A 25838-nucleotide genomic window follows, 5' to 3' on the forward strand; every position below is an offset into this window, starting at 1 on the left:
ATAACAGGTCTTGGACAAGCCGGTGTATTTAGATTGCAAGGGTGTAGGAAACATTTACAAAATGCAGCCCTATCATTAGATCCAAGTCCACAATTCTCCAGCAAGAGCACTGAGGGCAGGATGGGGTTCAACCAGCAGCCAGCATGACACATGTATAAACTTCAAAACAACTTTTATGACTGCTAGTGAGGTCCCAGTCCACACCTGAGTGACTTTACATAATTCACTGATTAACAAACACTACAATGTGGGGTTTTTTAACCTCAGCATTTCAAATAAACAGACAGCTGTTTCTCACCACACTCTTGAGAGATGGGATTTGTTATCAAACCATTGTATGGACTGTGAGAAGAAACAGAAAAGGAAGTAGAGTTCAGTGTATTTTTTAAATGCTCTGACAATTTAAAGCTGGACTACTCGACACTGAAAATAACTTTTTCTAGTCATGCTACAGGCTTTACAGAAATGTTCAAGTGGACACCTTCATCCCAGACATTCCCACCACCCCACTTGACCTGTTGCCATCTTTGATAGGAGAGAATTCCACATCCCATATGTACTGCAGTATATGGTTAGACTGAAACATGGGAAAGCTCAATGTACTTGAATTCCTTGGAGTGAAACCCACACTCTTAATAACGCTATCACTGCAGTGCTCTTTGCACTGAGAATTCTTTACAAACTGATCAGTTTTCACAGCAACTCCTGGAAATAGAAAAGTCATTATTTGTAGTAACGAGACAAGAAATAGGTAGAAAGAAGATGAAGGACTTGTCTAGAACCATTCAGTAAGTCAGAATATAACCAAAGCCTAGATCTTTTCACAAAAAGTCTCATGTTCTAATCCTTTACCACCCCATTTCCAGATCTGTAAAGTGATATTGTAATTTTATTTCAAGCAGAAATAAACAGAACAGTTCAGATTTGTTTAAATATCAAAGCTAAATCTAGACCACATGAATGCCATTTTACCCTCATTTGGTACCTCGCCAAAGCCTGTAGTTCAAACTGGGTACATCAAAAAGCCCCAAGCTTCAGGCAAGAAACCCCAATCTAGTTTTGTTGGCATAGCTAGAGTAGAGCTGTGGAAACTGATTGTAGCTTGTGCCTTGTGTTCTGGTTTCTCACAGGCACTAGGTTCTGAGCAAGAAAAACAACAAATGCAAACAGTTACACTGAACCTTCCTTTCAGCATTTGGCACTCAGAATAACCAGCCCAGTAATCAGATGTCTGCTAAAAGCACATGCAAAGACTAGAAGATGAAACCTCTTACTTAGACTAAAAGATTCTCACAGCAATTAATGGAAAAACAACTGCCAACAACACATGCATCATACAATATAACTCAATCCTTCAGGAAAGCTGTAATCTGGAATTCCTTCTGAAGTTTATTGGTGTGGCACTATTGTACGTACCTTTCCAGCACTTCTGAACTGTTAGACAGGCACCTCATCCAGAAGTCCTTTGAGTCACACACATGAATAACCGAAGCATTCCTTTCCTCTGAATTCACAAAATCCAGCTCCTGGACATGTAGAAAGGAAAGAAAATATTGAGGAATTTAGACTTAAAAAAAAAAAAAAGAGGAGAATTTGTATCAGAATTCATGCATCAGAATCTGTTTTCAGATGGAAGACTTTTGTTCTAAATCACCCCTCTAGTAAGGCAGTAAGGAAGAGGGGAGGTGTTTTAGGTTTTTCTTGTTTGTTTTTTTTGGGTGTAGCTTAGGGCCCATTTGGACTAGGAAATGACAGCTCTGGAAAATTCTCCACCCTTCAACTACCCTGTTCTCCTGGAGAGGCATTAAGCACCCTTAAAACGCAATTCTCCTTCCCTCACCTCTGCTGCCATGTGCCATACCTGCTGCCTGCATCAGAGGTGTCTGGCAGGGAGGGGTGAGACATGTTGTACTACAGCACGCCCAACAGTCTGGTAACTTCTGGTTTGCAACCCAAGTTTGCAACTCCTGATTTCAGAGGGGGCTCTCCAACAAAACTGACAACTTGTATAAACAGTGTAAAAGGAAACATTCCTGATCTCTTCTACCACAACTGAACCACAGAATAGGTTGAAAGGGACCTCCAGGATCATCTGGTCCAACCTGTCTTGGCCAAGCATGATCTGGACTAGATGGCCCAGTACCATGTCCAGCCGAATCTTAAGTGTCCAATGTTGGGGAGTCCGCCACTTCCCCGGGGAGATTGTTCCAATGGCTGCTTGTTCTCATGGTGAAAAATTTTCCTCGTGTCCAGTCAGAAACTCCCCGGGAGTAACTTGTGCCCATTACCCCTTTTCCATGTGACTCCTTATGAAAAGGGAGTCTCCATCTTCTTTGTAGCTGCCCTTTAAATCCTGGAACATGGTGATAAGGTCTCTCCTGAGCCGCCTTTTCTCCAGGCTGAAGAAGCCCAGCTCTCTCAGCCTTTCCTCACACAGATTCCCAGCTCTTGCATCATCTTTGTGGCCCTTCTCTGGACCCTCTCCAGCCTGTCCACATCTTTTTTGTATAGCAGGGACCAAAACTCAAAAAGTATTCCAGATGTGGCCTGACAAGTGCTGAGTAGAGTGGGATAATGACATCTTTATCTCTCAAGTTTGGTCAAATGGAAAACAAGGCAAGAAGAGATTGTGGTAAATTGACTGCGTGGCATGAATCAGCCTATGAGTTAGCAAGCTACAGGTGTCTCTTCTACAGAGCTCCCAAGGGTGCAGGAAAAGGTGCCCATTCTTGTAACACAGATTCTTTCCCCTGCAGCACCTTGCACTTGCCAACTGCACACCTCCCCAACAAAGAGACCATATCTACCCTCTCCTTGGCTACACTCCCCCTCTTTTCTTTCTGCCAGATAAAGCATCTAGCACCTGGTGCCAGCCAGAGGATGGAATTCATCAGAAGTGTTTCGAGGATCAACACAACAGATTCATCCTATATAAGCTGATTACAAGATTTACTGCCTCCTGACAGTTAACATCACATAATCAGAATCCCAAATGTCAAGCATTGGGAGATACAGCTCTAACAAAACCAAGCTAAGGCAAAAAGCCCTAAGATTATCCGCTCTGGAATTAATGTAATTGAGAGGATGTGACTGGCTGTGAACAGAGTGCTGCAATTATCACGCTGGGAAATGCTAACTGACTTAAAGCAAGGAACACACGACGAGCGGACGGCAAGGCTCTCATCAGCGACACTGGTAGCTAAGTTAATTGTGGATTGACTAGAAGAGCAAAAGTATTACCATGCAAAGATTAATGAATCACCAAGATGTGCCCACTGTAACAAGAGGACAACTCCCTTCATCCCTGCTATAAAACATCCATCCACAATTACCTCTGGAATTCACCTGCAGGACTGTACTGCTGGTACATGGCCTGGCCACACTCAGTGGGGTCCAACTGGCACTGCCGATGCGAGGCAGACGCACCAGAATGAGGACGTACCCTTTAGCTTTGAATTCTCTTTCTCCAAGCTTGTGTATATATTCTCAAATGCAAGGGAGGACTTTACTCTTTGCCACTGTAAACCTTTAGTTTTCTGTCCTTAAAAACTCATGTGAGGAGAGGCAGAATGGGGTGCTGCAATAGGGAGGTTCATGTTTACAGAGGAAGCTTGAAAACTTTAGACTTAGCGATTCAAGACCAACCTGAGAAACAGCAATCTCAGCATTTAATATTTTATTATTTTAAACAAAAACATGTTTATTGAGGGAGGGAAACTTGACTCATTATCTGAGCATCTGGGATTACCAGTACTGTATTTATGAAAGAGGTGCAGTACATGGCTCCCTGCAATTGCTCTGATGTCTGCATCTGCGGTTCCAGGCTCTACCTGCATTACCCTCTGACAGACGGGAAATCATAAGAACCTATTTTCCATGAGATTGCCCTTAGGAATCAACCAGCTGAGTCTTGCAAACCAGTTCTATCTGTGCGAACCGTGTACACTCATCAACCCTGGGACTGTTTTTATTAACCGTATTACCAGAGCACCCATAGGCCTCGCAAGAACCAAGCCCTCAGTACCACACAAACACTGCCAGACGTTGTTCCAAGGACCTTACAGCCTAGATGAACATATGAACATGAACTCGCATATAGGAGACACACACAAGAAGCCCGCATCCGTTCTCAGGAGGAATGCCCGGCTAAGGGCAGCACTCCTGCAACCTGCCAGCACAGGACTAGCACCTGCTGATGCATTTTCACATACTTTTTACTTACTTGTATTATTTACTTACTTGTATTTGCTTCATAATGTGAGTATTTTAGCATTTTGTTATTTTCTACAGAGAAGCCTAATGCACTTTTAAAAAGAGTAAAAAGTTTGCTGACATACTGTGAAACACGGGGAGCTATTTTTTTTTTACAGCTATAAAGAGCAATGTTGTAATAACTGCAATTTTACGACATACCTATAAAACACACTCTGTATTTTGTATTTATCTGAAGCACTTGGCGCCGATCACCCTCTGTTTCTCACAGCCTCGCTCTTCCCCACAAGTGTCACTGCATCTGCCGCCCCGAACCAGGACGCTTACACTTGGCCTCCTGCTCCCGGCTAACGGCCGAGCACGGCGCCCACCTGGGGAGGGCGACACCGGGCCGAGCGGGACCCGCTGCAAGGAGCCGGCCCGCCCGCCTTTCCCGGCTCTCGCCCCCCGGTGCTCCGGCCTCCTTCCCCTCCTCGCCCCGCAGGTGCTCCCGCTGCCCGGGCCGGGGGAACTCACCCTCAGTGCCGGCAGACCCCAGGGGCGGCGCGGGCTCGGCGTGCGGCGGCGGCCGGTGCGGGACACCGGCAGCGACGCCCCTGCCTCCGCGGGAGGCAGGCGGTGCTGGCTGCCCGGCGGAGGTGGGGCCGGGGCGGGGAGCGAGCGGCTCGGACACCCCCATGCCCGCCCCCCGGCGGCGCCGCGCAGCCCCGCCGGGCGGGTGGGCTGCCCCGGGGGCAGCGGCCGCGGCCGCGGCCGCGCCCGGCGCCTGAGGGCGGGGCGGCGGTCCCGGCTGCCGCGGAAGGGGTTCCCGGCCGAGGCGGCTGAGCGGGGAGAGGGCCAGGGCGCGGGGCAGGGTCAGGCTTCAAGCTACCCCTCAGCCTTTAAGGCACATGGCAAAGCAGGTAGCGAAGCTGGTGGACGCTCGGCTGTAAGGCAGCAGTTTCCAGATGAGGCGTACAGTCAGCCGAGGAACTCGGTCTGTGTATTCCTCGCTGTGAGTCAGTTTCACAGTGCTTCAGATGTTGGGCGTCTGCACTGAGGAGATTGTAAACGACAAAGGGCTGTTTTCACGCGAATGCAAAGCTTGTGAAGGGGCTTGGATAATCCTGGAACCTGCAGGAGGGGAGTGCGCTGCCAGCATTATCCCAGGGAACAGACCTGACAGCAGCTCCTGAAACCTCCCTTACCTGCTGGGACTTGGCGGATGCCTCCTTGGCATTCAGGTCCCCACGCGAATGAATGCCTCTGCCACTGGCCTGACACCAGTTTTAGTTGGACATCAGTAGCACAGAAAGTATGAGCTGAAGCGTGACGACTATGTTAAGCCAAAACTATTGAAGGTCCTCATTTTAGGATAAATAGTCTCCATTGAGTTCAACGCTGCTGAAAGATAAATTTGAAGTATTTAAGTTTTAGCTAAGAAGTATTTTCATCAGTAGTGATAGATTTGTGGATTTTGTGGCTGCCCCATCCCTGGCAGTGTTCAGGTTGGATGGGGCTTTGAACAACCTGGTCTAGTGGAAGGTGCCCCTGCCTGTGGCAGGGGGTTGGAACTAAGTGAGCTTTAAGGTCCCTTCCAACCCAAACAATTCTAGGATTCTATGATTTGCAGCAAGTATTTTTTCTATGGATGCGAACGACTATCCATTGTTTTCCACTGTACTCTTGCATAAACTGAATCCTGGAAATGGATACAATCATTTGTGTTGTTTTGATAAGAGTTAATTAACTCTTGCAATCCTATATTCTGAAAATGAAATTGTAGGGTTACACTTGCAAACAGTCTGCTTTATGATTGAGTTTGTCCTCCAGGCACAAGCTTTATCTAAGAGATCTTAAAGAGTGCATCTTTTTGACTCATGGAAGAAGGGCTGTAGCATAGCACCATGCAGCATTTGCCTTCCTCTGCAGGACTAGTGGGGAATGCTTGAGACTCCCTGCTCTCCCTAATATAAACCATCCAAACTGGAAAGCCTCTTCCTGATGGAGCCAAAGCTCTTCATCCCGCAGGCAGTAGCTTCTCAGAGAGCATGATGAAGAGGTGCCTTCTATGCACTGAAAGTAGAGCACTCAGAAGTTCATTCTGATTTGGAGTAGACTCCAAGTAGACTTAGCTTCTACGCCTGCTAGGACAGTGGTCTGTCCTAGTAAACGTACTATTTTGATCAGCATGATTATATTAGTGTATCTGTGTAAGTTAGTGCATCTAAATGCTTAGCTGCTCAGTGGCATTTTACCTAGGTCTTGCAGACCCGCACTTGCCCCACTGACCATTGGCCCCCCATCTCCAGGAAGAGCACCGCCAGAGCCTGGCTGCAAGGGGCTTCCTGTGCTTCTGGGTGTCTGGCAGGCCCCAAGTGAAAGCAGCGTGAGCACACCTGAACTACCAATGCAAACCCACACAATCCTCATCACGAATCCACTCAGCAGCAAAACCAGTTGATTTCTACAGAAATTCTGGAGTGCCAGAGATTTGCATTCCTGAGTAAAAAAGTTAACAACAGAATTGAGAAACACTCAGAGTAATAATTACCGAAAATAAGCTGTTCATAAAGCTCCTGTGTCTGACTTAAGGGAGGTGGCAAGGACACAGGAACTTTTACTCCATTACACTGTATATAAAGTGAGTGTATCATCCCTGTAAAACGGAAATGCATGCAGAGGGGAAGTAGACGAATCTCTCCGCCATCCTCCAGGCTACTGAAAAAGAGTAGCAAGAAAGAATATTTCCATGGAGAGGTAGTAGAGAAGATGCAATTATTTATCAAAACAAATAAAAATAATCCTGTGTTCATTTCCCAGTGAGTCATCCAAGTCTTCTCATTATTTGCTACAGACTTAGAGGAAAAGCTAAAATCCAGACAGCGGCCTCAGATGTGGGCTCCAGCACACTCTCAAGCACAGTTCCAGTGAATGGGTCACTCCTACGTGTCACAAGCACAGGCAAAGTGCCCCTGAAACAGAGATGCTGTACGTAACGTGTCACACAACACGCACACCGCAAAGTTTAGTTCAGTTTTATTTTCCACTGTAGCGGTTTTCGAATGATACATCATGCAGTCTGCCAGTGTATCCATCCATCCGAGATGATAGAATTTTAGAACGAAGATAAAAGACTTATCTCCATGGGATGGGGGAAGGAGGGTTAGGGTCTGCTATCAAGAGTTTAATATATTTCAGCATCATTTGATGCAATGGCAAAAAATTTCCCCTTGTTACCAGCAAAACGTGTCCACAATTTATTTTTTTCCTAAATTGAACACTACTGTAAAGATACATAGAGCCCAGAGAATACACATCTGCAGTACACATTACACACTTTACAAACTAGACAGTATAATTTACAGAATGCCTCAACCCCCGTGGTTCTCCCACAACAAAAAGTGTTTCAATGGACCATACTGTGAGAGCGAGAGAGGAATGGGTGGATCAGTGTTCCATCCTGCACAGCGGGTGTTGTCCAGTGCACTTTTGCAGTTCAAACAGGCACAGTGAAGATGGAAATCAAAGCAAGGGTAGATTAAGATTATCCTGCCAATTTGGTTTTTTTCCCCTTCCATTTCCAATCGACATGTACTTCATTCGTGTTTACACAAGATCTTTCTCCTCCAGTAATGGAAATCTTTTCAGGCCTTTTCCTTTTGGACCTTCAGCACCATTTATTCAAATAAGACAATGCTCAGCTTACAATATTTTATTTTGATTATTTCTAAGCCTTAGTTATAAATTTTTCAGGCAAATGTGTATCTTTGTCCATTAGGCTTTATAAAATGAAATATAAAAGTTATTCTTAAGGTTCTGTAGGCAGAAACTATTGTAGTAAAGTTTTACTGTGACTTATTTTTTAATTTTCAATATATTCAGGATAATCCACTCTCACCCTTGCTGAGTTAAGTACAAACTTAAAAATGCATCAGCCAAGATCTTTCCAGGTTTAAAACTTTCCTTGTTTTAGAGAAGGCAAGTTGATGAAATGCGAACTCAAGGACAAACACAAGCTATTTGAACATAAACACAAGATATTTGAACATATCATTAAGAGAAGCTCAAGTGAGCAGGAAATACACTTAATTACTAGCAAAAAGAACAATGTGCACTTTAGTTCTATCTGAAGTACGTTTTCCATTCATGAATGGTATTGCCACCAAAATTTATCCCATGCATGACATCTTAGATGTGAAATTTGATTTGCGCTATACAAACACAACTTTAAAATCAGCCTAGAAAATATAACACAACATTCAAATAGCAAAGAAAGTCAGATAGCATCAAGTAGTGGAAATCGCAAGAGACAGGTTTTGATCTCAGCAGAGATGTGATTTTCATTTCTCTATATAAAATGCGTAAGACTTAAAAATGGTACAAAAGTTGAATATACAATATGCAATACAAACTTAAGTTGCCTAATTAAAATAGGCTTACAAACCAAGAATCTATATATAAGCAGAGGAAGTTCAATTGACAACTAATAATTTCCAATCGAGTAAATATCTTCTGTATTTCTTTTTGAGAACTTTAGCCTAAGACATCTTCTCAGCATTTCAGTTATAGAAAGTCCTCCTACAGTCTTGATGTAAAAGTTAACTTGGAGAAACTTACATTATTTTAGCTAGATGAACTGACTGGCTGATCAGCACTAGCACAATTAAGAGATGTCAAAGCTAACTTATTACTCAAGCTGAAGAAAGCTGTCTAAACTGCTGTACATAACTAACAGTGATGGTGGCAGGAGCTTAATACATTTTTTTTAAGCTAATGCTGCATCTACAATATACTTCCATACTGAACTTTGAATTCAAGACAGAACAAAAGTTTTACTACAATACAAATCTTTGACAGCAATTCAGTTTGGTATCTTCTCCCAGACAACCGTTTTAGAAGCAAAACAAGAGGATTGTTAGTTCATAGTAGAAATTTCAGCTCTGAATAGCTGATAAGATAGCACAGAGTAGTTCTGAATTAGTGATTTTATTGAAGATTGCATACGGCAAGTTCACAGTTCATTTTCCTGGCAGTGCACATGCACATAAAGAAAATATAAAACTTTGGAAAATACAAAATAAATACATGCAAGTTTGCAACTTCATTAAATATTTTTAGCAAAACGCTCCTCAAAATAGTGCAACATTAGAAAAAAAAAAAGTTAAATTAAGTCCAACTTACTTTGCAACAACCTAAATAATTTCAGTAGAAAAAAAATATCTAAAGTCAATTCACAATCTTTCAAAAGGCTCTACATTAACTAAGTTCTACGTCTACTAACAAACACATTCAGAAATTAGAAAAAAAAATAAATAAGAGCAAACCTCTGCAAATAAAGACTAGAGGGCTATGCTCGGCCATGACTTTCCAGGACTCCACGCTTTGTTAGGACGTAGTGGTGCATACTACCCACATCTGAACCAGGAGGACAGGTGTGTGTGGCACAGAAGTGGTAGGCAGGGAGGAGGAGCAGGAGCTTCTGCCTGCCAGCAGAACCTTCCCAGAACGATTCCAGTGCCCCCTTGCTGAGAAGATGGAGACTCTTTACTGGCATGAAAGAGATCCATGAAAGGCAAGCAGTCTCATCCTCATCTCTGTGAGAATGAGAGTACCATCACCAGGACCACTTGCATGTGGTAACTTAGAAGGACATACTTTTCCTCTTGCAATCTGCTCTTCACTTCCTAACAAAAGTATTCCAAAATTTGGTCTGCAAAGGACAGCTTGAGCATAAAACTCTCACCTCCTTTTGGACTCTCTCTCAATAATTTTTTTAAGGTAGGGTCTGGGGTTTGTGGGACATTTATATTTTTTTGTTTCTTTAAGGTAGCATCTGTTCTGGTAGGGGACCGTTCACTCACCAGTATCTGAATTCTGGTGTGAACAGATCGGGGCTTGCTGAAGGCATGTGGGAAGGGGAAAGGGGGGGTAGGGGGATGCTTGTCTGCTTTTCCAAGACAAGATTTCCACAGCATTCTGAAAGCCTTCAAAATTTCATAGAGAACAATGCTTACAAACACATGGCTAGCCATTACACTCCAGGAAACCCCACCACCATAGGGAGAACTACAAGCAGATCAGATCTTAATTACAAGATAGGTCACACAGATATACTCATGTAACTACCAAACTTCAAAACCTAGATCTATACTAACAGATTTCTCTGCATCCCATTTGATCTTTACCAGGTACTGCAATAAAGGTTATTTTATACAGTCCAGAGATTTTATCAGGATATTACAAATGTTTCTTTGGGGAAATTTACTTCTGAAAATGTAAGCGGTAAAATTAAATCATATAGCAGCACATTTTCATCCCCTAAAAATATAAAATAATATGTATATTATACAGTAAATCAGTCATGACAGCACAATCACCTGCCTTTGATGGCACTTGGTCTTTGAATAATTAATTCTTTGATGCCAAAAGTCAGGATTTACTGATGCAACAGAGGACTTTGAAAAAGCATCTATCTGAGTGTAGAAGCCCCAACCTAACAAGCGCCAAGGGGTCAAACGCAGTCAGTGAGAGATTCTGAGTGGCAGACTTCCTATCATTACTTAGATGGTTATGTTAAATACATTGTACAAGTATTTGTAGAAGAGTTGAGCTGGACACTTCTGTACACGTGTAGATCCTATGAAGCTCAAAATACCTGGGACCAGTGCAGTGCAGATGGTTGTAGGAAGCGCAGGATGAACAGGACATGGATCGGGTTGAAGAGGGGAGAAAAAGAAACTAGTGACTTAATGACAGTCCTTAACATGCTAAGTGGAATTCACCTGTTGAAAGAGAGAAATAAAGGTAATGATGATTAGTGGATTTTGAGACTAGAAAGCAGACATGCAACACGGCAACTCACCTATACCTACACTTCACAGAAATGTGATGCACAGCAACCCAAGAGCCACCATAACAGTGATGAAACGAGTCACGTAAAGCACAGTTTTAACAATTTATGAAATTAGGGTCTTGGTTACTAAGCCTTGGAGAGGAATTTTGTCAGATTTAGCTTTAAAGTTTCCAACCCACAAATTGGCACAGTCATAATTCTCTTGATGAAATTCATTCTTTGTCTCGCACCGTGTTATGTCCTGCATAAACACTATCTAAAGGTCTAACTTTTTTTTGCTCTTCTCTCTCTGTTCTTTTAATAGGGTTTTTCTCTCCACTGGCTGACACTTGGCTGTGCTGAAGAGCAGATGTGTGCATATCTTATAAAACAAGTAAAGAAAGTAATTGCAGTTGAGTTTGAAAACTTACGATAAAATGAAGGCATGAAAAAATACAAATCCAAAACAACGTTCTATATGTCTCCCAACCGAGAGGTGCTTTCCTTGTGTGTATATACACACACATATATATAAAAAAAAAGTGTTTACAGAAATATATTATTTTATAGCTAATATACCAATAATATATTATAAAAATACACTGTATAATTTTATATAACATATATGCATGTTTTCGATAACCTCTGCAATGTAGACAGGGCGAGGAATTATCTTGTAGAGATTTGCAGATGCTCCTTGACTTCTTAAGTCTCCTGTTTAGGCCAGCTACCAGCAATTTGCAGTTCAGGATTACATTTTATTAACACCCACATTTCTCTTCCATATGCTGCTGTTATTCATCAGATGCTATGCTTTCTGGGGTACAAATAATCTCCTTATATCATGCACACTGCAGCTGGGCAACGTGGCCCAAACTGGGGGAAGTCTGAACTTTGTCCTGATTAGTCTCGCAGGCTTGCCCAGCTCTGCAGAAGAAATTTTACCAAATATGGGTTAATGGGTTAATAAATCATAATCCCTGACCAGTCTAACAGCAGTAAGTGTCTATTATCTGTGTTATCTGTACTGTGAATATTGAATGAATGTAAGATAAATTTCACCTCATCCTGGAATAAAGTTCTCATTCCAGAAACAGAGATGTTACTTGACAGCAAATATTTCTATAGAAACTCCACCTTTATTTCACTGTTGTTAAAGGAATATAAAAGTAAGTTGTGATCTAATTCTAGCTGCGTAGGACTGCACCATTCAAAAGCACGATGTAGTTCTACAGAGCTTAGAAATGGCTCAGTGATATTATGGAAATAATCTATATAAAATTTTCTCTGAAGCAGTAGTGCCTTTACTAACACTCTTACTCAGTCCCCTGGGCTTTCATCCAACGAGCTCAGATTTCAGAGTACTCTGATACTCCCAAAATCATTTAGCAGCCAAATATTTGCAATTTGCCAATAATCTTCTACACTGAAGGACCAAAACTGATGAGGACTAACCTTCTTTAGTCACTACCCAGCCTTAGTTTACTATATTTTGAAGACATCTTTCTAGATTAAAAAAAAAAACCAAAAAATAAATCTAGAACTTGACAGATTTTGAATACCAATTATGAGGTCGAAAATATGGTTCTCTGGAGTAGTAATCACAGAAGAGAATCATAGGATATCTTGACTTGGAAGGACCTGTAATGGCAATCGAGTCCAACTTCCATAACATTTCAAATTGTTGCCTTACATATAATATGTAATAGCTAATACAGCCGGGCATTAGACTGAATCTTGAGCAATAAGGAAACTAGACCTATAAAAGCCATAGGGGAGCACTACTGTCAATTAAGAGGAAAACCCACACATACACACTTTTTAAATGGCTTCATTCCAACCTGCAGGGCTTCCTTTTGGTTTTCAGATATTCTTTTTTAATCTTTTTCAGAAACCAGAAATCCATAAGTTTACCCAGTTTCTTCCAAGATCTTCCGTCTTCTTTTTTTGCTTACTCCTATTGCCCATGAACTTCTCTGCAACATGTTCCAAGCATGGCCTGAATCTGCTCACCGTGGACTGCTCTCAAATCTAAACCTCAGCATCTAACACATTTGAGAGAGATTCTATGCCTTCTGATTACTTATTATTGACTTCTAAAGCCCTATCTTGTTATACACCCACCTAGTTTTAAGTGTATTTATTTGTTAAAATACCTTTTATTAATCTGCACTTGTTCACTTGACATATGCCTATACCTGATGTGGGGCCTGTTTGAGTCTGACATTTAATTTCGCAGCAGATGGTGTATTAAAGGCCCACCCAGTTTAGGCAGGTAGCAGCTTTTTCCCCACAGAGCAGCTGTTATATGTTTGGAAATATTTTACATGCCTCTGTAAAACACTCTTTTCCCTTTGCTCTTTCACAAAGGTGGGAATGAAGTGAAGCAGATAGGCAGAGGCTATGTCACTTGTGAGATGGAAAAGCCAATTTCAGTTCAGAATGAACTAATGCACAAAAACACTCAGCAAAGACTTGCCCTAATTCATCCACAGTGAAAATATGTTGCTTGCAGCTACAGGGCTCATGGAAAACACAATGAACAGAAACAGTCTGCACAACACAATAACAGCTTGAGTGTGATGTGATGGATGGTTTGCATGCATGCATGACATGAAACATTCTCAAAAAAAAAAAAAAAAAAATAGAAAAAGGAAAAAACCACCCAGGAATGCTAAGTGCCTAAAGGAAACCACATACTATCAGAAGAGAGTCATAAAACAGAATCAGTCCTCAAGGAGGAAAAAAACCCCAAACTTAGGACAATTTAGCAGTCCACTGGCTGCTTTTCACAGCCACTCACTACCTTCCAACTCTCAGTATGTCTATTACATAAAGTTGTCATCTAAAATAATAGCAGATGCAAAAGACCTCACAAGTAAGCAGCATTTAAAGAAGTAAACGGAATGGGGAGGGTACATGAAACAGTCTCACGGGAATATGCTGCTAATCTTTCCAGGATGAGATTTTTGCTTAGGAGAAACCCTCAAGCCCTTGCAATTAAAGTAAAATATTTATATTTTTTTTCTGAAGAGAGCTGAATAAGTGCAAAGTGAAAGAAACAAAAGTCTGCCAAATTGTGGGACTCAAATTTGGAGAGCTCTGTGGTGCTGCCACTCATGGCAGCTGTACCCCTTGCCCAGGCTGGAATATCACAGCACAGCAACATATTCATGTTGCAGAAAGCAGAAAATTATATTGGCAGAAGGAACCTCTGGAACTCTATTTTTACTACATGAGTTTCATGCCTCTGTGTGAATTTCAGTAGAGATTACCAGAGCATTTTCTAAGAAACTTTGAAGTGATAAGTCATTAAAATAAAAACCCTCATCACCAGCATGCAAAGCATTCTAACAAGGCACTCCTTACTAAGATTATTAATTTGCACAGTTAAACTATCAGCAAACAACTCGTACTACAACTAGAAAAAAAATATTGTGGGTCTTCTAAAAGCAAGACTGAAATATAAGAAAACTAGGTGATTAGAGAAAGAACAGGTAAGTTACTGTGGTCTTACTTCTTGTCTATTTGGTGTTGTGATAGTAGGTGGAGTTTGACATTCCTCCCCCGCGGATGGCATGGACAGCCGTTGGAGAAGACGCCGGGTAATGACCAGGGCGGATGGGCTTGGCTGCAGAGTAAAAAGTAGGAAACCAAACAAGACATTTAGCTGTCATAGAAGGTTTTCTACCTGTCCTCTAGTACAAACCCCATTGTTTCAAAGCAAGGAGCTGTGCTTGGCAGAGTAGTCCGTAATCTAACTCTGTGAAACACAGCATTCCTTTACCTTGGCCAACAACACATACATCCATGTTCTGCTTGTAGCAGGGCCATTTAGCCATCCCGTGCATGCCCTTGTCTCTGCAAAGATTATGGATTGTCTATACAGCAGAGAGAAGTCAGGACCTACTTGGTGGTCAGTGAGGTACCTTCTATGTCCAATTTGACTATTTATATCATTCCAGAAGATGCTGAGACAAAGCTGTCAATGGCTTTCCACAAAAGGCAGCATACAGCAGGAAATACTGTGAGCTGCTTAATTCTTTTTCAGGTTTTAAGACACCAGTATTAGCATCACGATCCAAAACATTATCCTTCTACTTCAGTGATTCTGAAAAAATCACTTAAAAAACTGCCCCATCTTAAACACCATTTGATTGTATGCATGCATTCAGATTGCACCACAGAGATGTATTGAGCGTCTGAATTATATAGGAAGTTATTTGCCTCTTCAAGAACTAAATTAAATCACAAGGAGGAGTAATCAGGGAAAAAGAGAGGAAGGGACAAGGTCCCAAAAGGCAAGGAAAGAATGAAAGCAGAAGGAGAGTGTGTGGGGGAGGAGGAAGAAAGTGAGAGACTAATTTAAAGAGACAAGTTTTCAGGTCACTAGAAGGGCACGTAAGACCCATTATGCCATTTATTTACTGAGTTAAATAGCAGAGACGTTTTAAACCTTAGGTGGGGCAGATTCTATTAAAAAGTGAAGTCTTTGAAGATTCCTGTGCAACAGAGGAGCAGCAGATCCTGTGGTGTGCCCTGGACTGCTGTTTTCAAAGCTCTTTCTATTTAAACATGAGTAAACAGACCAACCATGAAGTATGTGAGCAACCACTAACCCTTTAGCTCAATGTCCTTACCAATTTGAGCAGAGTGTGCTCTCCGTGCCATGTTTTTGGCTCTCACAGCTTCCTTAATGCGATCTACCTCCTGCTGGTACCGCTTGCGGTCTCGCATGGCATTCTCCTTGGCCTCCTTCAGTGCGCTCTCCAGGGCCTTAACTCTCTCTGCCGTAGCTCTAAGTCGTTTTTCCAGCTTAGGAAGCTCACAACGAAGATCTGCATTATCACGTACCAACTGCAAGGAGAGAAGTTTCAAAAATATCCTGTGGGAAAGGTTACCTTACAAGGAGAGACAGAAAATACACAGATTCCTCTTCACACCTTGTACACTGTGAATGAAACAGGTTTCTTCCAGAAACAACTGTAAAAAGCTTACGTTGAAGCAAGATTTATTTTTAATCATGCAGTTCATTTGTCTAGCTGAGGTAGGATATTAAATATGCCAGAAAGATAAAAGAACAAATGAGTTTATTCCATTCAACAGAATTTCACAGATCTGATTGCGAAGGGTGAAGGCACCAGGACAAACTCTGCTACTGCAGGGCACTCTACTACCACACCTGCTTTTCTAGACGTTAAGAGCAACTGCAGCAGAAAGTCTATGTTTCTTCAGAATATGGAAATATCCAGCATTTCACAAATACTTGACCACCTCATTAGTTCAAAACAGTAATGCTTACATAGGTCTTACAGACAACACTGGGTATCATGAAAAATTTATCGTCTCCAGTGGTTATGGCATTCTTACCTACTTGTTCCCTATTCAAGCAGTTGAGAAAATTGGAAACTTTGATGCCTCAAACATTGCTAAGAAATGACTTTAAGGCCTGTACTTATAAATGTGATTATATGCAACTCTGAATTAATGGACTTCCTCAATTAAATACGAACCTGAGCAATGTCTATCAATTATCAGAGTAAGATCTAACTTTACATGCAACAACAGCCAAGAGAGAGAATTGATTTTTTTTTTTTTTTGATAAAAACGTGATGCAAACAGTTAGAAAATCTAGTACATTTCTTACTGAACAGATTATACCACTACCAGAAGTCAACAGAAAACCGTTCCAAAGGAGTTATTCTCACTTGTCTGGAGTGAAGGGAAGAACGTGGTTTAACTACCACATTAATAATATAGTAAAAGCAACAGCACGTACTAACATTCACACATTGTTTGACAATCAAAATGTTTTACACCTGCTGGTCCGGGCTTAGTGCCAGAAGAACAACATAAACCAAGCTAAAAAAAAAATCCAGCAAAACCTAATTGTCACAATGTGTTTTTTCTGCAAGTGCTGAACTCTTGTTCTACAGAACAGTTATAATATGAAATAGCAGCAAGATGATATCACGTTCAGGTCAAGTCCAATGTCACTTTTCCCTCTAAATTTATTACAAGATGTGGACTCCTAGTTGGTTTTGAGTAAATATACGCTAATGAGAACTATAAAAATACGTATCTGAAAACCCAGCAGATGCGTGAACTGAGTGCAAAAAAGGCAGAACAGTAAAAGGAAAAACACTCCTAAGATGTCCCGATTTCCACATTTAGAAACTAGGTCTTTAAACCATCTGTTCCCTGGGAATTTCAAAATACTGAACCTTAGTGGACACTTGTCACAGTCCTGCACTGCTTGCTTTTTTAGCACCTCCACAGGAATAAATAAAGCAAATCTTGGAGAGCACTGTGTGTCACTGATAACCGTTTCAGAAAACTGCTCTCAAGAATGTTTTGTCACTATTAAAAAAAGAAATCAAAATCATCTTTACTATTTTGTGCTCTGCACCCGAACAGCTTTAGACCAGGAGTCAAAACTGGGGATACACAATCCAGCTACTAACCAGCACACAAGGTGATAACAAACACTTTATTCTGTTGTTTATGCATTACACCAATACAGTGACAATTAGTCTTGCCAAAACTGCTAGAGCCTATTTTCACAGAAAAAAATAAGTATTTAACACATTCATAAGAAGTACAAGTAGTGGGAAGAGCAGGTCTAATGCCAACTTCTAATGCCAAGAATTTTAGTTGAGAACTGTAGGTACCATTTCCTCAACCAGTACATGTACCTTCAAAAACTACCCCTTTAAATAGAAAAAAGTGTATTGGGGGGGGGGGGGGGGGGGGGGGGGGTGGTGGGGAGGAAGGAGAGAGGGCAGGAAGGATGCAGAGCCCCTACCTGTTTGTGAACCTTTGTAAGCTGTTCCAGGTTGTTCTCAAGAAAGGAAATTTTCTGCTTCTGCGCAGCACTTCCACCTCCATCATCACTATCGAGTTCAACACTCTGCACAGGAAGAAACCAAGAGGAAGCTCAAGTCTTTTGTGACTTCAAGCTTCCCAAAGGCAGAAAAGTCCTCCAGAGCCCCAAATTAAAGAGAATTTATTTTACCTGTTCATTTGATATTTAAGAGCCACATTCCCCACTACACAAAAAATAAATTCTTACTGAACAATTACTGGGGGATCCTGAATAGGAAAGTGAAGAAACCCCATTTTCCCTCTTTTTTTTTCTTCTCCTGGGAGACGTTTTTATGTAATATGGGTTTTCAACCTTAAAAAGAAAGTATAAAAACTCTTCCCCAAAACTACTCTAAAGGACTGAAAAGCATTTTGAAGCCTTTGTCTATTTATGCAGCTTCAGACTTCTTCAGAAGTTAAAAATACATTAATTTCTGCCAAATAATAATTTTGCCAGGAAAAGGCTGACTAGTCACAAGCCTATAGAAAGAAATGGCCACAGCATTCAGGGTAGTGTAAGTTAGTGCAACATACATTAAATAATTTCTGGTAACCATTAATATCAGCTTTGAGAATTTTGTAACTGAGCTGAATTGTATTGGTTCATTTCACTTAACCACCAGGACTTGTCCTTACCAAATTAGGACCAAATAAAAGCTAATAAACATCACAACAATTTTAATCTTACTACTCACTATTACTGAAAAAGACAATATCCTTGTTTATAACAACACACACTAAAAGCTTCCAGCAAATCACAAGAATACTACAAAAAAGCTAAGACTTTGGTTTAAAAGAGTATAGTCTTACTTTTTTAACGCGGGTGGTAAGATCTTGGACAAACAGTTTGCGTAGGTTGTGAAGAGTCTGAAGTTCTCTTGCCTGGGACCAAAATAATAGTAATAAAAAAAAAGGCATAAACCTTTTTAAGACATAGTTATAGTAGATAGTAGGTAGCCTGGTGTAGAAATTCTCCTCAGATTTGAGTCAATAATAGGTAAAAGAGCTCTGGATTCATTATCTAGCAAATGCATTGGCCTGCTCTGAATGCTTACTCACAGGCACTTAGGATGTTTAAGTGCCCTGAAGATGTTTAAGTGCTTTTTAAGTTTATGGCAAAAACCCAGGCTTTCCAAGTTTCTTTTTTTCACATGCACCAACTTCTCAGACTCAGCAACATAATCTAGTTTGGAAACCCTGCCCCTACTCACAGCAGGAGGGAAGCACTAATCCATGTGCAGGGAAGGAAACTATGTGGATAGGCTGTTCACTCCAACCCCATACTGCACCAAAGCCATCATGAAAGGAACTGTCTTTCCGAAGTTGGTAAGAACAACCTTAACTGTCCCATTTTATGCTTATCCACTCACAGACTGGAATTCAAATAAATTGCTCTATAAGCTCTACCATGACAACAAGCTTTATCTCTCAAAAGGCAAAACTGACTAGCAACCAAAAAGGAGAAGCTTCCTTCATGGACTGCTAGGAACTGTACATTACAACCACAGTCTATTTATGTACGGGTGATGTGATTCTCATCCTTGTAACTCAAACACAGCTGCAGAGCAGAGACCTCCCCAGGAGCTCCCATTTGAGGAGCTGCCAAAGAAGACCTGCACCCTGTAACCTCCTCCCACAGGCCTCCTTCTTTTGATTTCTCACCAGCCCAGCACAGTGAACAGTCCCACCAAGACTGTTCTTCATCCCTTCCTTCTCAAAGTCACCATCCAAACACCACCCAGTGCCTATGGAGCCTGATGTCTCCCCATACCAATGGGCAGGTATGAGCCACTGCTTGGCCTTTGATGGCTCACGTTCTCCTGTAATTCATTATACTTGATTTTTTATTCCTGCTCAGTTAAAACTCTAACAAAGTGAATAAAATTTTAAAGTAAAATAGTTCATTCAAAAATTTAAAAAATACCGTCTGGGTTTCTGAAAGCTGATGGTATCATACTGCCTAATTCTGATTTCCAGCTGCCTTACTCATTCAATGTACAGGGCAAATCAAGTCTATGTTGAAGCTCTCTAAGTATCTGATGAGTACAGTTTGTATCACAAAGGCTGGTTAAATCTGTCTGTCGCATGAGTTTATTTTAACGAGGCTTATGTCTGGGGGAGCCATCAGGAGCCAAAGCTGAAAGGACCTGAATAGTTTAGCTTCAGTGATGAGCTTCAACTGATCTTGAGGCCACTACAAGCTTGATTTTTAAAGCCTCACATAGAGGAGAAAATGCTTGGTTTGAGCTAATAACCATGTTAACACTAGCAAAAATCGCTGTATGATGTTCCTCAACCAGCTATGGTTTTGACCAGCTTCTGAGATGTTTGAGAAAGCTTGCATATTTTATAAGTTGAAATGTAGCTTCCAACAAAACTGTGAAGCAACAGCTTCAGGACTGAAGTCATTGGTCACAGACTGCATTGTTAAGATTGCATGCACAGTATCGTATTTCTCAGTGAGGTGTTACACTGGTCAAGTTAGAGGCAGGTATGTATCACCTAGTTGTAGCTACACTATTCAGTACGCTGGTTACTTCAAGTGATTTGGATGAAAAGGACAGCAAAACAAAGAGTACCAGTAGACTTATCAGTGGTGGCTTATTCACAGGAGGAAACAATAATAGTATTTAATCTTAAATTTTAAAATTTTATTTAACAATTTGGTGAAATGCACAGATTTAGCCTATTATGACATAAATTGGTCATTTCCTCAGGCACAGATAAAAGTGTTCAGTAATCACAGAATCATAGAACAGTTTGGGTTGGAAGGGACCTTCAAAGGTCATCTAGTCCAACCCTTCTGCAACGAGCAGGGACATCTTCAACTAGATCAGGTTGCCCAGAACCACATCCAGCCTGGCCTTGAATGCCTCCAGGAATGGCGGATCCACCACCTCTCTGGGCAACATGTGCCAGTATTTTACCATCCTCACTGTAAAGAATTTCTTCCTTATGTCCAGTCTGAATCTCCCCTCTTTTAGTTTAAAACCATTACCCCTTTTCCTATCACAACAGGCCCTGCTAAAAAAAGTCTCTCCCCATCTTTAAGTACTGAAGTACTTAAGTACCCCTTTTAAGTACTGAAAGGATGCAATAAGGTCTCCCCAGAGTCTTCTGTTCTCCAGGCTAAACATCCTCAACTCTCTCAGCCTTCCCTCACAGGAGAGGTGCTCCATCCCTCTGATCATTTTTGTGGCCCTCCTCTGGACCCTCTCCAACATGTCTGTATCTTTCCTGTACTGAGGACTCCAGAGCTGGATGCAGTACTCCAGGTGGGGTCTCACCAGATCATAGTAGAGGGACAGAATCACCTCCCTTAATACATCAGTGATGAAGACCTAGGGGGAAAAAAGCTCAATAAAGTGTAATTAAGACATACCACTGTTTCCTCCAGCCCCTTAAGATCTTCTCTTGCTTGTTCCCTTTTATCATTAAGCAGTCTAGAAAGATCACAACATTGAATACAAATAAAAAATGTTGAAGTTATATAAACAGAAAAGAATCAATCAACACTCAGTTTGAGTAGAACATCTGCAGATGTAAGCAAACTGTACATCCATTTGCATCTGTAATTATGCTTTTGACTGTCCCAAATATGCATCTTTCTCACACGGAATGACTGAGCCACCATCTCCATTTTTTGTGTCCACGCATGAAATTTTTCTCTCTCATTTCCAGGAAAGGCTTTTACTCCAGCATGCAATTTATTACTTCAAAAACAAAACCCCAAAAGCCCACTTCACAACTTCTTTCTTACTTGTTTTTGCTGTGCATTAAGGAATGAGGGATTGCTACGATGCTTCATAAAATAAGAGCTCTAAAAAAAATCTTTTTGGCAAGTATAAAACCTACTATTGAAAAGCCTATGATATAAAAATATGGAGTAGTTGGTAATCATTTATTACCATGGCATGTTGGCTTTGTTACTGAAATGATAATTTCAGTGTGAATATTTCAACACAAATGCCTCTTTCTAGCACATCTCCCATGGACACATCAAGAGATACAATATTCAAGGACACCAGATGAGAAAACTGTTGACTTACATGAGCTTTTCCAGTTTCATTTCCCTTTCCTGGTCCTCAGTTTTTAATTTATCATAATCAGCACTCAGTTTCTCTTGTTCCAATTGAAGCTTCTGATTCATACTAGAACACAAAAGAAGAAGTCAGTACAGCTCAGTCGTGAACCTCATAAACAAACATGGGTAAATCTACATTTAAAAAATGGGTTTAGATAGAGGAAGGAAAAAAATTGAAAGAAATTCGGCATAAAGAATCTGAAGAATAATATTTAAAAATATTGGAGAATTAAATTCAGTGGCTTGCTTCCTTTATCATAAAGGACACAAACTGTTCTTGCCATCTTTCTGTCCTGCTTCCTCATGTTTCTCATTTCCTTATTATTAGTCTTTGGCCACACAATAAATACGATGAAAGAAGGTACACTACACATTAAGATTACCTAGATTTTATGAACACTGACAAAAAGAAGACTACAGGAGCAAAGAACTCTGTTTTTCAAGTGCTGGAGTATCTGAATAACAGAGTTACATTGCTGTGTCAGGAAGAAATGTTAAGGGTGTGAAAATGATACATATTTGGGTCACCCAGACTCTCAAAGTCTGGGGCAGGACTTGTTCTTATAAGAGGACCTCAAAACCTTTATATTTTAAAATCTGTTTTCTTCAAGGCTTCTCTTACCTACACTATTCTTTCTGTTTTTCTCTCCATAATTTTATGGACTTATTAAAGCTCCACAATAAAAAAACAGGCACTATAGTTACTAAAATAATGCAAAATAATTAGAGAGTTGTCTGTTGAATGAATGTTGACGCTACTTTCTGTAAGACACTGAAATATAGAAACATCTGTTAAAACTAACAAAACCAACCCCAAAACATCCCTACAGTATCACAGGACAGGACAGGAAAAGAAAAAGCAATAAAGCAAGTGAACATACTCTCTGATTTCATCAATTATTTTCTGCTTCTCTTCAATTTCATCCCTCAGCCTGGACAGCTGCTTCTGGTGGGCTTCCCTGTGACTCTCCATCTGCTGCTCCAGTGCCTTCTGCAGAGTACAAAATCCAGAGCCATACATGAAACAGAAATCAAGTATCAAAGCTAAGCTTCCATGTCAGCTGAATCAACCTATCTTTCTGGATTTGAGTGAGGCTTATCAAATCAGGTTAATTCAGGAACCTGCCTGATATATCTCAAAACTGTATATCTACTCATCCAAGAATTTAATTCAGACAGTTTTTAGCAACAGATGTACACCAATTTCTACTCATTTTCTTGAAAAAACCTACCCTATGCATGCCAGGGTCTTATATCAAGTGCCAAGAATGACAGTTTTTACCAGTCCTCTATTTCATGTGTTTATTCAGCAAGTAAATATGTGTACAGCTATACCTGTGATAGAAGTAAAACTCATCCCACTTTCCCCCTTTCTGATAATTGTTTAACCACAGCCCTGTTATTTAAATTCTATGAATAAATATATCTCAAGTAGTAAGAAAAATTCAATGCTTCTCTTTAGATTGCTGATAGAAGATTTGCCTTTTTTCTTCCAACTGTAAGGAATAACTGTACAACTCTTACTAACTTTAACGTTTTATAATAGAGGTGAAAGTTCTACAGCTGACAAACCTTTATCATTATCCTTGTAAAATTATATTTTTCCTTCAATTTGGAACCCCATTAGAAACACAAATCACACATTACTGATTAACGTTTCATTGCATTCCAAAGGAAGAAGAAGATACCAGAAAACAGGTTTATATTTCATTATTATTTCTAGGAGATAGTTAGAATTCTTGCCAAATTGTTTAGGAAAGTGGCCTCTTTTTTTAATCAAATTTTTTAGTACCTGAATTATATTAACCTCAGTAGCCTGATTTGCTACTTATCAAATTGACTTTCAGCAGACTTCCTCTGGCAAAAAATTAGAGTAACATAGAAGTGAATCAATATAATTTTTTAATCCTATAAAACAAAACTGTTCTCAACTATGTATGCAGTATACTGGGTATTACAATTTGGTTCTTCGTTCGTGTGATCTAAGGAACCCAGGCGCCTCCAATTCAGCAAACACAAGTCCACTGAACCTCTCTACCCTTTGGAACTGGCTCAGCTTAGAAACTGATGCACTCACCTCCTAAGATGTTCACACTATGACTTGCTTTTTTCCATCATCTGGTCAACAACCTCAATACTAGCAAGTTCTCTGATTTCACATTGTGAAGTTACATAAGGTCAAGTTTTCTAACTGAGGCTGCCAGTTCTGACAGAAGCTGGAAGTGTTTTCTAAAAGCACGCAACGTGTACAGGAAGACAAAATTACACTCTAATTATCAGCTTAATGAACAATCTCACTGAGAAATGCCCTCTGAAATTGCAGCATGCCATACTACCTTCATCTCCTCTGCATCCTGAAGCCGGGTCAGATGTTCTTTCTCCTTATCCTTGAAACTGACTTCATGCATCTTTTCTGTTTAAAGTTGAAAACAGTTGAGAATTAACTGCACAGTTCCAGGACATGCTATGTTGAGCCATTTAAAAAAACCCACAAAGTAAAGAGTTCCTCTTTTGGCAGGGGGATCAGGGCAGACAGCTTTGAAGGATCACAGTCATGGTTTGCAGTACCCAAGCTGTGGCCATATTGCCCAAATCCCCTTCTCCTTTACTAACAAGCTACAGTTTTTTCAACCCACCCAAAACCTTTCCAACCTACTCTTGTCTCCTTATAAGCCCACTTATTGCAATCCCCCCCTTGCCTTTTTCACTTTCTGCTGGGAAATGGTGCCTCTAGAACCAGGTAATTTCTTATGAGTGCAGTAGGAAGATCAGGAGATAGAATAAAAATTCTATTCTAAAAATGTAGATGTTAAAAAGTAAGAAAGTCTTGTCACCACCTGCTGCTTCTGGAGTCAGAGAAGATCCCTTGTGCAGAAATCCAGAAAAACGTTAAGGCTACAAGGTCATATTGTAATTTTACATAAACCAGGAGCTTAGCAATGCCACAAGAACTGCTTTTAATACACATTTTCCACATTAAATCAGAAGGGGAAAAAACAGCATTTCTTAAAATAAAGTCAACTGGATCCTACATAAGAGCTAGGAAAGACAGTTTTACTTGACCCTAAGTGAAGCAGCTTGCTTTTGAACAGGGAAGGCATTTGCCAGAAGGTCAACTGAAATTAGATGGATAACTGAGAATTTTAGAGAATAGAGACTTAGCAAGATTGATTGGTTCTGTCTGACTAAAGTATTTAGTTGCGTTTGAGGATTTTTTGGTTTTGTTTTTAAATTTCTCACATCATTGAAGGTGAAGCTCTTGTTATTAAGTTTTTGATTCTTCTGTGAAATTAAGTTTTTCTGTATTTTGTGAATGGACTAGGCTGAAAGGGATAATTCTGGTTTTATCTGAAGTGTAATTTACTACAAGGAAGTGCAATGTGTGTGTTAGATATTCTGAATCATAATTTTGTCTTCACCACAAAATACTAAATAGACAATAAAATGTTGTAGAACTACTGCAATTATGATACCTTAGCCAATACTGAATTTTTTAAGATCTAAAAGAAATGATGACCACAAGACCAAATGTCGTACCTTGAGCACGTAACTTGGCAAGTTCTTCATTGAGAGAGTCCTGTGACTCTTCCAGCTGCCTTCTCTTCTGCTCCATATTTTGCATGTAGTCTGTAAGGGACTTGATCTTTGCTTCATGCTTTAAAGACAAGGGGAATAGCCATGAGATGCAAATACCACACTTGTTACCTAGGAATTAAGGTACTGTCCTACATAAGAGAGGAAAAAGAGAAAGCGCTCCATATCCAGAGCTGATGACTAGGAGAAAACACTGCAAAAGATCTGAGAAAGAGCTAACAGAACCAAAACAGATTGCATTTTTAAAGGTCACACTCAGTAGCACAAGAC

The 25838-nt window shown here is 40.6% G+C and overlaps 2 protein-coding genes across 3 annotated transcripts in view; both read right to left on the reverse strand.

Moving 5' to 3' along the window:
- Positions 1-4811, reverse strand: part of LYPD6B (LY6/PLAUR domain containing 6B) — a 54734-nt gene extending 49923 nt beyond the window's left edge. For both annotated transcript variants that reach the window (XM_030488618.1, XM_030488619.1), the window contains exons 1-2: positions 4729-4811; positions 1417-1526 (exon numbers count right to left, since the gene is read on the reverse strand). The gene's annotated coding sequence lies outside the window, so the exon portion shown is untranslated. The remainder of the gene's footprint in view (positions 1-1416; positions 1527-4728) is intronic.
- Positions 4812-7213: 2402 nt separating this feature from the next.
- KIF5C (kinesin family member 5C) overlaps positions 7214-25838 on the reverse strand; it is an 89174-nt gene continuing 70549 nt past the window's right edge. The window contains exons 17-26 of the mRNA XM_030488622.2: positions 25512-25629; positions 24311-24387; positions 22856-22965; positions 21940-22041; positions 21273-21333; positions 18701-18772; positions 17832-17936; positions 15667-15883; positions 14544-14657; positions 7214-10976 (exon numbers count right to left, since the gene is read on the reverse strand). Of these exons, the coding sequence (XP_030344482.1) occupies positions 14551-14657; positions 15667-15883; positions 17832-17936; positions 18701-18772; positions 21273-21333; positions 21940-22041; positions 22856-22965; positions 24311-24387; positions 25512-25629 (969 nt within the window). The 3' untranslated portion in view covers positions 7214-10976; positions 14544-14550. The remainder of the gene's footprint in view (positions 10977-14543; positions 14658-15666; positions 15884-17831; positions 17937-18700; positions 18773-21272; positions 21334-21939; positions 22042-22855; positions 22966-24310; positions 24388-25511; positions 25630-25838) is intronic.

Source organism: Strigops habroptila, chromosome 5, assembly GCF_004027225.2.
Source record: "Strigops habroptila isolate Jane chromosome 5, bStrHab1.2.pri, whole genome shotgun sequence".
Classification (NCBI taxonomy): domain Eukaryota; kingdom Metazoa; phylum Chordata; class Aves; order Psittaciformes; family Psittacidae; genus Strigops; species Strigops habroptila.